This window comes from Helianthus annuus, chromosome 5, assembly GCF_002127325.2.
Source record: "Helianthus annuus cultivar XRQ/B chromosome 5, HanXRQr2.0-SUNRISE, whole genome shotgun sequence".
Classification (NCBI taxonomy): Eukaryota; Viridiplantae; Streptophyta; class Magnoliopsida; order Asterales; family Asteraceae; genus Helianthus; species Helianthus annuus.
In genome coordinates this window covers 10,873,378-10,886,436 of record NC_035437.2, presented here as the reverse complement: position 1 = coordinate 10,886,436, position 13,059 = coordinate 10,873,378, and the positions used below count along the sequence as shown (strand labels likewise).

The window sequence follows — 13,059 nt, the reverse complement described above, 5'->3', positions numbered from 1 at the left end:
GGCTCAGGGAAAAACTGTAATTTTTCAGGACTAATGAGCGAGTGTTAGGCAGCTCCTTGGCACCGAAAAAAATTAAACGAAGTCAACCAATTAAAAATAACTTTTAAAGTTTTGCTAAAAAAACTAAAACTATGGGAAAACGTAATTTTGAACTGAGGGAGAAATCATATTTTTCATTCAGGGATAAAATCATAAATTAAATGGACCAATGAGGGAGTCGCAGGCAGCTTTCGGCATGACTGTAATTTTCACTAGGGGAAAAATTGTAATTTAACCAGGAAAACAAACAAAAACGATGGAGAAAATGTAAATTTAAGCTGAGGGCAAAATCGTAACTTAGCTGTGAGAAAAAAAAACCTAATGGCAAAACTGTAAATTTAAATGTCGCAGAATCGTAAATTTGAACCGATGGCAAATTTGGAATTTTTAGCTGGGAGCAAAAGCGTAAATTTATTTTTATGTGGGTGTAAAAACATAATTTTGAACCGATGGAAAAATCATAATTTTAAGGGAGAAAAGCTAATGGCAAAACTGTAAATTTAAACCGGGCAAAACAGTAAATCGAACCACGGGCAAAGTTGAAATTTTTAGCTGGAAGCAAAAGCGTAAATTTATTTTTAAGTGGGGGTAAAATCATAATTTTGAACTCATGGCAGAATCGTAAATTTAAACCGGGATAAAATCATAAATTTGTTGGGCCAATGGGGGAGTGCCAGGCAGCTGCCTGGCACTATTCTCTTTGCCGCCCATGTGAGCCAATAGATGGCCACCATCACCCATTTCACCCAATAGGTGAAAACCACTATTCCCGCACATCGAATTTATATACGTTGAATAATCATGGCATAAAATACACACCCATTTAATTTATAAGATAAAATATATTGTAAAAAAATATAATATAGTATAAATGTGTTAAACGGGTCAACCCGCCAACCCGACCAGGTTGACCCGAACCCGACCCGTTAACCTAAACGGGTTCGCGGGTTCAACCTGAAACTGGCTCGTGAATTTCGTGTTAGGTTCGTGTCGGGTTTTCAGGTCGTATCAGAAATTCACACCCCTAACCACACCACATAGATTATTAATACTTAAAGTATACGGGGTGTGGGGCTTGAAAAGGGGCGGTTATGCGACATGTGGACGTCATGTCAGCACGCGTCAAAAAAGTGGCATGGTGTAAAAAAAAAGGGAGGAGTGGGATAGGGTATGAGAGAGTGACGTTATTCGACATGTGGCACACTTTTTATTGTTATTTCATATTTAAAAATTATATAGAATCTATTTAATTTAAAAAATAACATTAATTAAAAAAACCATTACGTATTTAAAAAAACAAACAAATAAAAAAATACCATCGATGGTGGTTATGACGGTGTTTATTTCACGCCACTTTAACAAGATACTATCATGTTTTTGGTAGTAATCTCGTTCCAACGTTGTATGATAAAGGTCGTTTATTCGATTCCAAAAATTGTCACTATCTCGGTTGGTACCTATTAAATATATATCTATATATATGTATCGAGGAATTATAGAGAGAAAACTCACTTCAGGTAAAAAAAACTCAAGAAAATCTTATGTAATAAACTTTTTTTTCTAAAAAAATTAGGAAATATAAGTTACATGTTATCGAAAGTTAAAAAAGAAACCAGAAAGCACCCAGTGGTTTTTGTTATGATTGTTTTTTTTTGAAAATTCAGTGTTATATATATATATATGCTAAAAAAACTGAATTTTTGAAATATTTTATAAAAAAATACCCTCACCGTTTTTTGTTTTTTTATTTTTGTTTCAAAAGGTTCGATAACATGTAACTTACATTTTCTAAATTTTTTTAGAAAAAAAAATTGTTACATAAGGTTTTTGAGTTTTCTTAACTCGATTGGGTTTTTCTTTCTATCCCTCCCATATATATAATATATATATAGGGCTCGGTTCAAATGAGAACCACCACGAGTTGCGAGAACCGTGAGAACTTTTTCTTCCCGCGCGAGCCGGGCCAAAATTTTTTTGCACAAACGTAAATAAAAATATTATAAACACATCTGTAAAAAAATAAAAAAAATAAATTGTCAAAACGGTACTTTTGACTGATGCAAGTTTTTTTACACGTTGGTGTAAATTTTGTACGAAGATAAATATTTTTTACGCCTCATGTAAATGTGAGCATGCAGCATTTTTAATTTTTTTTTTTTTTGCTGAAACAAGTGATTTTTTTATGACTTTTGAGAAAAAAAATTCGGTAAAACCTTTTGGATGGCCTAGTTCTCACTTTTTTCACAACTCAAGGTGGTTCTTATTTTAGCTCATTCATATATATATACACACACTATAAGTATAAAAAAACTTACATAACTATTTAAACAATTTTATATTTTAACAATAAATATAAAATAAATTATACCTAGAATTGATTTCTCCGAAATTGAAAGCCAAGCTTTCGTTGACACCAACTCTTCGTTATTTGTCCACGTATATATGCAACGATCCTCCTTTGTTTTTTCCTTCTCGGCCTCGGTTTTCTTTCTATGGTTTCGTTTTTTTGCGTAGAGGATTCGGTTGTAGATTGAGTTTCCGATAGAGATTCAGGTGTAGGGGCGTTTGGGGTAGAGGAGTGAGTGGTTGTTGTTGAACTTGCATTTGTTGTGGAAACATAAAAGGTAGGTTCGCAAGAAAATGCATGTACGCCAATTTGTTCGGATCGTGAAAACGGGGTTAACTCGCTTGAGACGGTGGGGGCGAAGTAGTGTGCGGTATTTCGCCCACGCCGTATGGGTTGTTCGGATCAAAATTGCGGTTGTGTTGATACATTTTTTTTATAAAAGATAGAGAATTTTTATAAAGTTTAAAGTTTTGTTAAAGAGAATTAGGTGAAAAAATGGTGGAATAGTTAGGTTTTCTATAAAAGTTAGTAAAAAATTAAATTGAAAATCTTCTTTTTTTTAAAGTAGCCGTTGGGTCCAATGTACTTGGCGTGAAGAGGCAACGACGTCGGAATTTCACGCTCACTCCGTATTATCTTAATATTTTTCAAGATACTAGGATAACAGATCATTTTAAGGGTGTAAGGGGTGCTCACCTAATAGGTGAGTCCCCCCTCTTACACACAACCAATCACATGGTGCCATGTCAACTCCCCTAATACACTCCCCTAATACCGATTTTTGATGGCGGCACTCCCCTATTAGGTGAGTTCAAAATTAATTTTTTTTTTTTTGGTAAAATTATGGATGTTTAAAAATTATATAAAAGACATTTCATTAAATTTAAAAAAAAATACATCGTCACTAGAAAAAAAAAACACATTCAAACTAGAAAAAAAAAACACATTCAAAGTAGAAAATAAAAATTACATTAAAACTAGGGGTGAGGAGGAGCGTCCATTGATAGCAAATTTTGAAAATAGCCGAAATTGGGTTGTTGGGTGTTGTAAAACGAGGGGTGTGGAGGTTGTTGGAAAAAAAACGGGGGTTGTGAAGTGTATCCGAAAGGGGGTTGTGGTTGAGCATTTGCACCGCTCGAACCATCTCGAGACGGTTTCGAGACCCGTCCCTTAGTTTTTTTCTTGGCCTCGCGGGATCGGTTCTCCATTGCTCGGTGTATAAAAAATAAAAAGTGGAGGAGGTTTGGTTGGAGAGTATAAAAAATAAAAAGTGAAATGGTTGTGGTTGGAGAGTTTAAAAAAATATAGAGAATGAGATGGGTTGTGTATAAAAAAAGGGTGAGAATGAGATGGGTTGTGTATAAAAAAAGGGTGAAAATGAGTTGGGTATTTATATTAGTTTAAAAAAAGTGATTTTTTTTTTTATAAAAAAGTCGACCGTTCAACGGTCATCTCCTCGATCAACGTGCAAATTCAAGCGGTAACCCCACACCCAAATTGAACCCCGATTCGGGACCCCGCGGGGATGGCGGCGGTGTTCCCGATCGGGGAAATCCTTCACCGCACCACTCCCCGATTGCGCCCCGTACACTCTAATAAAAATAAAAAAGGAAATCATGACAAATACTTCAGATGCTTTTTTTACGTAAAATAAATTAGATTGTGTTCACGTGTTATTTATATATTCTGATTAATTGTATTCACGTATAAACTGATCACACTATTACCTTTTTTTTGTTTATACGTCATTTCTTTTATCTAATATGTACATTTTGCGTATTACTTTTCTCATAATATATTTTAGTTCTCTACATTAAATGGTGGGTTATATTTGTCCAAGATATTTTTAGATAAAAATGAAGCATAAAACTGATACCCGAAATCTGTCTCACAATATCTAGTGGCTACGTATGGATGTATAAGGCTAAAGGATGTGGGGGTCATGGTTGGGACATGATTCGTCACCTAGGAACATGAATGGAAGGCTACACCATCCATTGCTTGATCCATCATGGTTTGTATGGATTAAACCATAGCAACCATGGTCCTCATTTCCATTTTTCAAGAAATCATTTCCTTTTTCTTTAGATAAAGATAAATTAATAAATAAGGGACTAGTGGTTTGGGTCATGACCACACCTTAGGGTAGTGGTTTTGGATGGTGGATTAGATATGAGTGACATAACACTAATGTGAAGGGTCATGGTAATCATGAGGGTTATGACCACACCCTATAGCCTAACTTTGCCTGCAGCCGTGCTTAGCGACTTATAATCAAGGCTTTCAGACATGGAACCGACTAATTAATCGGCCCATTTCAAATGTTTTATACCGCCGACTGGTGAAATGGCCGATTCTTAACCATCCAACAATGCCAAATTAGATTCAATAAACAATAGAGTTCTTGGTTCCATAATCGATTTAATTTTTTTTACATTTTATATTTATATATAATTACTAAAATATATGTTTAAAAAAAATCAAATCAAATAACACAATGAATCTTTTAGATTGTTTATGTTATTTCCCACTTAGATTTGTTACCATATTTGTCTACTATGATTCTTACCTTAAACATGCCTTTTTGTGTTCACGCAGAATCTCTCTCTCATGATTCATGTTTGGACAAACAAGAAGAGCTTTTAGATGTCACATGGTGGGCCATACGTATGAATTTCTAGATATGGTCCCCCTTATAGATAATTCCAAATCAATTCTAATAAAACCATATAATTTTTTATTGAGTAAAATGCACATATAATCCACGTGATTTGTTAAATTAACACTTATAGTCTCTAACTATTCAAAATTATATTTGTGCTCTTTGTGACTTAACAAGTTGTTACTCGAATAGTCTCTAGAGTGGATGACCGTTAGTTAGCTCAGTTAAGTGGGTGTAAAATGACATAATTACCCTTGCTAAAAGACAATCGTTCACCTCAGATACACCATCTACTTCACCATAACAACCAACAAATGCAACTAACCCATAATCTTCCACCAACCCGACCCGACAACCCAAAAACCCTATCATCCACCACCACCATCGGATTCTATCAACCCCCACCTGTAATCTAACCCTAACTACCTCCGACATGAAACCCCAACCTACAAAATACCGTGCATCACCATTTCCACTACCAGAAGCGAGTTATGATTGTCAAGTTCTTTGTCGACGGGATTGGTTGCAGGTTTCATCTGAGAAGAGAACACAAAGATTGTTTAAAATCAGGTTTGGATCCGATTATTTTCGACGCAGAGATTCAATTAGAAAGAAAAGATGATTGGTGATTGCAATTTGCTTTGAGATTGTTGCATGTGTTATTTTGCTTCATGGTGTGATGTTGGTGGACCAGATGGTGGTGGTTCATGTTGTGATGGTGGTGATGTTGGTGGTCCGGTAGTGGTTGTCGACAAATGGTGGCTGGGGAAGAGGAAAAAGGGGGTGGGGCCTATATTGTATAATAATAAGTTAATTTAAAAAAAATATTTTTTTTGTCTTTTAGCAAGGGTAATTATGTCATTTCATACCCATTTAACTGAGATAACTAATGGCCATCCACTCCATGGACTATCCGAGTAACATCTTGTTAAACCACAGGGAGCATGAGTGTAATTTTGAAAAGTTGGGAACTATATGTGTTACTTTGACAAACCACATGGACTATTTGTGCATTTTACTCTAAATTGTTTTACTCTTTCATACCAATTACCACATATTATCATAAATTCTTTTACTCTTTAATACCAGTTACCACCTAATCAACATGTAGTTGTCTGAATTTAAACTCACGTTACTTTTGTGAGGGACAAATACAAATACCACGTGACCATAAGACCATAGACAACTACTCAACACTACTACATAGTCTATTGGTTTATGGTTTGCTGATGTGCAGTTAAGATTACTATATTGGTGGTTGTTTGTGTGGAATTTTTGTTTGTGTGTATGTGATTTAGCGTTATGTTTGTTTGCAAGTATGATCCAAACATAGGGTAGTCCGTTTTGTTGGGAACTTTGGGATGGTAGCCGGTGGTGCTAGGATTGGCTAATGACGCGAAGATAGTCATTAATAATGTTGTATGCTATAGGCTTTAAATTATAGGATTAATAATTTCATATATATACCCTTACAAACTTTAAAATTTTTATATGTACCTAACAAAAACGAAAGATATCATATATGCCCTTACAAAAACTAAAAATATCATATATGCCCTTAAAAATCGTTAAAATAACAAATATACTCAATCTATTAAAAACAATCTAATAAATAATCATTTTACACTTTTTTTTTAACTTCTAAGTTTTATATATGCTTATCTTTTAATTTCATAGTTTTATATAACAAATTAGAATCAAATCAAAAGGCCCCTAAAAATAAGAAGTGTATAAATGCTCCTAAAAATAAACCCACTTCACAAAAAAAAAAAAAAAAAAAAAACTGAACACCCACCACCACCCAAAAACCTAACCCCCCAGGTGTTTAGGTTTTAGGGGGTGAAGGGGGTTTTTTTTTTTTTTTTTTTTTTTGGGAGGGGGGGGGTTAGGTTTTTTTAGGTTTTGGGGGTGGGGGTGGGGTGGGGTGAGGTTTTTTTAGGTTTTTCGGGGGGTGGGGGGTTAGGTTTTTGGGTGGTGGTGGGGTGGGTGGGTGTTTAGGTTTTGAGTGGTGGTGTAGTGGGTTTAGGTTCTTGGACACTTGTCACTCTATAAAGCCTTATTACACTTCTTACAATTAGGAGCCTTTGTAGAATAACTTAACCCTTTATATAACATATTTTATGCTTAAATTTATTTTTACCCATTTTTGTTTTTATTATTTTTTATTTTTTTCATAAACAATAATATTCTCCATATGTGTATACATATATAGGGTGAGGTTCTAGAGTGAACACTAGTGTATTTGTGAACTGAGTGAATTGAACAAATCTTGGCCATTGATTTACATCATCAAATAGCAAAACACACTAGTGTATTTTCATTATCAAATCCTGGTCATTGATTTACACTTGTCTATACACTTGTGTATTGATAATCAAGGGCTATGAGGCTATGATTGGTTCACTAGTGTTCACTATCAAGTGGGTTGTTCACAAATGAAGCTAACCCTATATATACAAAGGGAAAGGGTAAAATGAGAACCAATTTGAGTTGTGAGAACCATGAGAACTAAGCCTTTCAAAAGGTTTTTTCAAAATAAAAATTCTCAAAATGTTATAATATAACAAGGATTAACACAAGATTAGTGCTAAAACTTTAAGAACTTTAGAAATGTTATAAGAGAAAGAAGAAGAGAGTTGTATAACTTATAAAAATGTATACATGAGGTGCATTTTTCCTTCTACCTTGAGCTAGTATTTATACTACAAAAAGATTAACTATTTGGTGGACAAGGTTAACTATTTGGTGGACAAGATTAATTATTTAGTAGACAAGGGTTACCCATAAGTTTGACAAAGAGTTCATCCACTTGCTTAGGTAAAATCTTAGAGGTAAATCTTGATCTTCATGGTAAACTTTTATATATCCATAACACTCCCCCTTGGATGACACTTTGCAAACTTCGGGGTCTTTAAGTACTGCCTCATTAAAAACCTTACTAAAGAAAAACCCAGTGGGAAAAAACCTTAGCTAAGGGAAAAAGAGTGCAGTCTATAGCTCCCCCTCAAGTTTGCAATTTGTAAGGAATCACATTCTCCGCACATGACGCATGCCAATGTCATGAACATGTTTCCTGAAAGTTGCTGTAGGTAGTGCTTTTGTGAAAAGATCGGCTGAATTGTTGCTGGATTGGACATATCTCATCTCGACCTGATTGTCTTTAATAAGGTCCCGAGTATATGCAAAGAATCTTGGTGGTATATGTTTTGTTCTGTCACTTTTGATATACCCTTCTTTCATTTGAGAGACACAAGCGGCATTATCTTCGTGGATAGGACTTGGACTTCGATCTTTCTCTAGCCCACAAGAAGTCACTATGTGTTGTGACATAGATCTTAGCCATACACATTCTCTTGAAGCTTCATGTAGTGCAATGACTTCAGCATGATTTGAGGATGTTGCGACAAGTGTTTGTTTCTGAGAACGCCATGAAATCGCAGTTCCTCCGTTCATAAATACATATCCAGTTTGAGATTTTGCTTTATGAGGATCAGATAAATAACCTGCATCTGCATAACCAACTAACCCTTCTTTTGAATCGTTAGGATAAAACAAGCCTAAATCAACAGTGCCTCGAAGATATCAAAAATATGTTTAACCCCATTCCAGTGCCTTTTAGTAGGAGCTGAACTAAATCTTGCCAACAAGTTCACTGCAAAAGAAATGTCAGGTCTCGTATAATTCGTAAGATACATAAGTGCTCCAATTGCACTGAGGTATGGTACTTCTGGACCGAGAACTTCTTCGTTGTCCTCACAAGGACGAAATGGATCATTTTCGACATTAAGTGACCTAACGACCATTGGAGTGCTTAAAGGATTTGCCTTGTCCATATTGAAACGTTTTAACAGCTTTTCGGTATAATTCGTTTGATGCACAAGTATTCCATTGCTCATATGTTCAATTTGTAAACCAAGACAATATTTGATTTTTCCAAGCTCTTTCATTTCAAATTCTTTCTTTAAAAGAATAATTGCTTCATGAATTTCTTTTTGCATCCCAATTATATTTAGGTCATCAACATATACGGCTATGATCACATATCCTGATGTTGTCTTCTTAATAAAGACACATGGACAGATAAGATTATTTGTATAACCTTTACTTGTCAAATACTCGCTCAAACGATTGTACCACATCCTTCCAGATTGTTTCAACCCATATAACGATCTTTGTAATTTGATCGAATACATTTCTTTGGGTTTTGAACTTAATGCTTCAGGGAGTTTAAATCCTTCCGGAACTTTCATATAGATCTCACTATCAAGTGATCCATACAAGTAAGCTGTAACGACATCCATAAGACGCATTTCTAACTTTTTAGAAACTGCTAAGCTGATTAAGTATCTAAAGGTTATTGCATCCATAACGGGAGAATATGTTTCTTCATAGTCGATCCCTGGCCTTTGTGAAAAACCTTGAGCTACAAGTCTTGCTTTATATCTTGTAACCTCATTTTTCTCATTTCGTTTTCGTACAAAAACCCATTTATATCCTACAGGCTTTACAGCCTTAGGTGTAACAACAATAGACCCAAAAACCTTTCATTTGTTGAGGGAATCTAATTCAGCTTGCATAGCGCCTTTCCATTTATCCCAATCATGTCTATTTTGACAATCATTGACAGATTTTGGTTCAGGATCATCATCTCCACCCATGATGTCACTTGCTATAGAATAAGAAAATATCTCATCAATATTTTCCATTTCATATCGGTTCCATATGATATGTGTATGACTATAGTTGATTGATATCTCTTTGTTAGTATCATCAACATCTTTCTCATGGGAGTTTTCGGTATTTACTGTTTTATCAAGATCATTCTCTTTGTTGTCAATTTTTTTTACAAGTGCTTTTCTTTTTCGTGGATTCTTATCCTTTGAACCGATTGGTCTTCCACGTTTTAAACGTTTTTGAGATTCATGAGCTATCTTATTATCTATTGCCTTACTTGGGATCTCAACTCGAGCTGGAGGATTAGCAGCTGGTATATGAGATTTTATAACTCTGTTTGTATCAGTAAAAGCATCAGGCAATTGATTTGCAATGTCTTGCAAGTGTATTATCTTTTGAGCTTCTGTCTCACATTTTTTTGTTCTTGGATCAAGATGAGACAATGAAGGCACACACCATGAGACATCATTTTCTCATTTTTTATTTTCTCCCCCTAATGCTGGGAACATTGCCTCGTTAAAATGGCAGTCATCAAAACGTGCTTTAAATACATCACATGTTAGAGGTTCAAGATATCGTATGATGGAGGCTGTCTCATATCCAACATATATTCCTAACCTTCTTTGAGGTCCCATTTTTGTGCGTTGTGGTGGTGCAATAGGAACATACACTGCACAACCAAAAATTTTAAGGTGGGAAATGTCTGGCTCATGGCCAGAAACAATTTGTAGTGGGGAGTGCTTATGATTTGCACTTGGTCTCACACGAATCAGTGATCCAGCATGTAAAATTGCATGACCCCAAATCGACACAGGAAGTTTTGTTCTCATTATTAATGGTCTAGCGATTAGCTGTAAACGTTTGATCAATGATTCAGCTAAGCCATTTTGTGCGTGTACATGAGCAACAGGGTGTTCGACAACAATTCCCACAGACATACAATAATCATTAAAAGCATGTGATGTAAATTCACCAGCATTATCAAGTCTCACCCTTTTAACAGTGTAATCAGGGAAATGTGCTCGTAGTTTGATAATTTGAGCAAGAAATTTTGCAAAGGCAGCATTACGAGTTGATAATAAAGAGACATGAGACCATCTGCTGGATGCGTCTATCAAGACCATGAAATATCTAAACGGTCCACATGGTGGATGAATTGGTCTACATATATCACCTTGAATTCTTTCAAGAAACATTGGTGATTCCTTGTCAACTTTTAAGGATGAAGGCCTTGTAATTAGTTTTCCAAGTGAACAAGAGGTACATAGAGGCATTTTATCTGATCGGGGGATCTTTTGATATTTCAATGGATGTCCATGTGTGTTTTCAATAATTCTTTTCATCATTGTAGATCCTGGATGGCCTAGTCTGTCATGCCACAAGTTAAATGTCTCAGGATTACAAGAACTTTCCTTTACTGCCATGTGTGCTTGAGGCACATTAATGTGTGTATAATGCAACCAGAGTGGAGCATTGGCAGTTTTTCCAATATATGGTCTTTGCTCATGATGTGTAAATATTTCTTATTATCAACAGTCCTTGACTGAGTATCATATCCGTTATGATATATGTTTTTGAAACTCAACAAGTTTCTTGTTGATTTTGGGGAAAATAAAGCATTCTCTATTAAGAGCTTTGTACCATTTGGTAATATTAAATTAGCTTTTCCCACTCCTTCTATCAAGTTTGTAGGACCTGATATTGTATCAACGGTTCCTTTTGTTGGTTTCAACTCATAAAAATATTTCTTAGATTTAAGTATAGTGTGTGTGGCTCCACTATCCGCTATACATATATCTGCATCATTTGTCTGCTCTTGTGCTCCGGTGGTATTAATTTTAATCTTGAAAATATAAAGAGAAATAATAATAAGTGTATAACGAAGGCATTGTGAATTGTTTTATAATAAGAAGTTTATTTATTAGTTGAAAACGTTACATGAAAAGAAAGACTACTGAAACATAATAAAGATACTTATAATAAAGGAAATTACATAATTGTTGCATACAATTATTATGGTTTAGCAACATTCGTTTCAGAGTTCCATGTTATTGTTAAAGTCGGCGACATTCAGTTCGACGTTGATATCATTAAAATTATCCACATGGTTCATCTCTTTTTCTTTTCTTTTGAGAGAGGCTTGGTAAAGTTCACATAAATGTGAAGGTGTACGACAAGCCTTTGACCAATGGTTTGCACTTCCACATCTGAAACAAGAAGTGCCATTGTTTTCGGACCTACCAGCTTCATTCCTTTTGTTATACTGGTTGCGATTGGTATTTTGTGGAGTGTGGTAATTGGGGGTTCTTTGATTTCGACCACGACCACGACCGCGACCACGTCCACGACCATGGGAATTACCTTGGAAATTATTATTTCTTTTGAAGGAATAATTTCGACCATTACCTTTACCAAAATGGCAACGGCCACGGCCTCGTCCCCATTTTCTTCCAGAGTCTTTAGTATCATCATTAATAACAACATTTGCTTCTGAAATGGCTAATGCTCCAGTGGACGAGCTTGATGATTTTTCATTAGTAGCTCATTATTTTTCTCTGCTACGAGGAGAAATGAATTTAGATCAGAATATCTTTGAAACTTTTGCAACCGATATTGTTGTTGCAAGTTTATATTTGATGCATGAAATGTGGAGAAAGTTTTCTCCAACATATCTTCCTCCGTAACAGTTTGCCCACAGAATCGGAGCGTTGAGCATATCCTGTACAAAGCAGAGGTGTATTCATTCACCTTTTTAAAATCTTGGAACCAGAGATTGTTCCATTCATCTCTAGCAGTGGGAAGTAAAACTTCCCTTTGATTATCAAATCTGCTTTTTAAATCTTCCCACAAAACGTATGGATCCTCAAAATTTGAATATTCAAATTGCAACATCTCATCAATGTGTTTATGGAGGAAGACATCGGCTTTTGCCTTGTCTTGATCGCTACATTCGTTCCACTCCGTTATCGTTTCCAAAACACCCATTGACTTGAGATGTCGCTTAACATGTGCCGTCCACGGCATATAATTTTCTCCGGTGATATTAAGAGCCGGGAATTCAATTTTTGCGATGTTTGCCATTTTGTTGCTAAACATAAATAAGATAAATATTAAAATCTATATACTCATTAAAAATGAGAAAACATATAAAGGTACAGCTATAAACAAATAAATGAATACATAAGTACTGAAAAGATGAGGTGGAAGCTCATATATTAAGGTCGGCAACAATATTAATATTATGCCGGCCAATATTAAAACCGGGTGAATCATCTTCGAAATTTTTTTCTTGAATAACTTTAAGAAGAAGAGTGTTTGCTGTGGAAAAATGAGATTG

General features: G+C 35.2%; 1 protein-coding gene across 1 annotated transcript; it reads right to left on the bottom strand.

Moving 5' to 3' along the window:
* Positions 1-12,221: 12,221 nt before the first annotated feature.
* On the bottom strand, positions 12,222-12,803 carry LOC110942663. Its single transcript, XM_022184435.1, has one exon. The coding sequence runs from the start codon at positions 12,801-12,803 to the stop codon at positions 12,222-12,224; it is 582 nt and encodes a 193-aa protein (XP_022040127.1).
* Positions 12,804-13,059: the final 256 nt, after the last annotated feature.

Coding starts and splice junctions, on each gene's coding strand:
- LOC110942663 (XM_022184435.1), bottom strand. CDS start 12,803: ATGGCAAACATCGCAAAAATTGAATTCCCGGCTCTTAATATCACCGGA.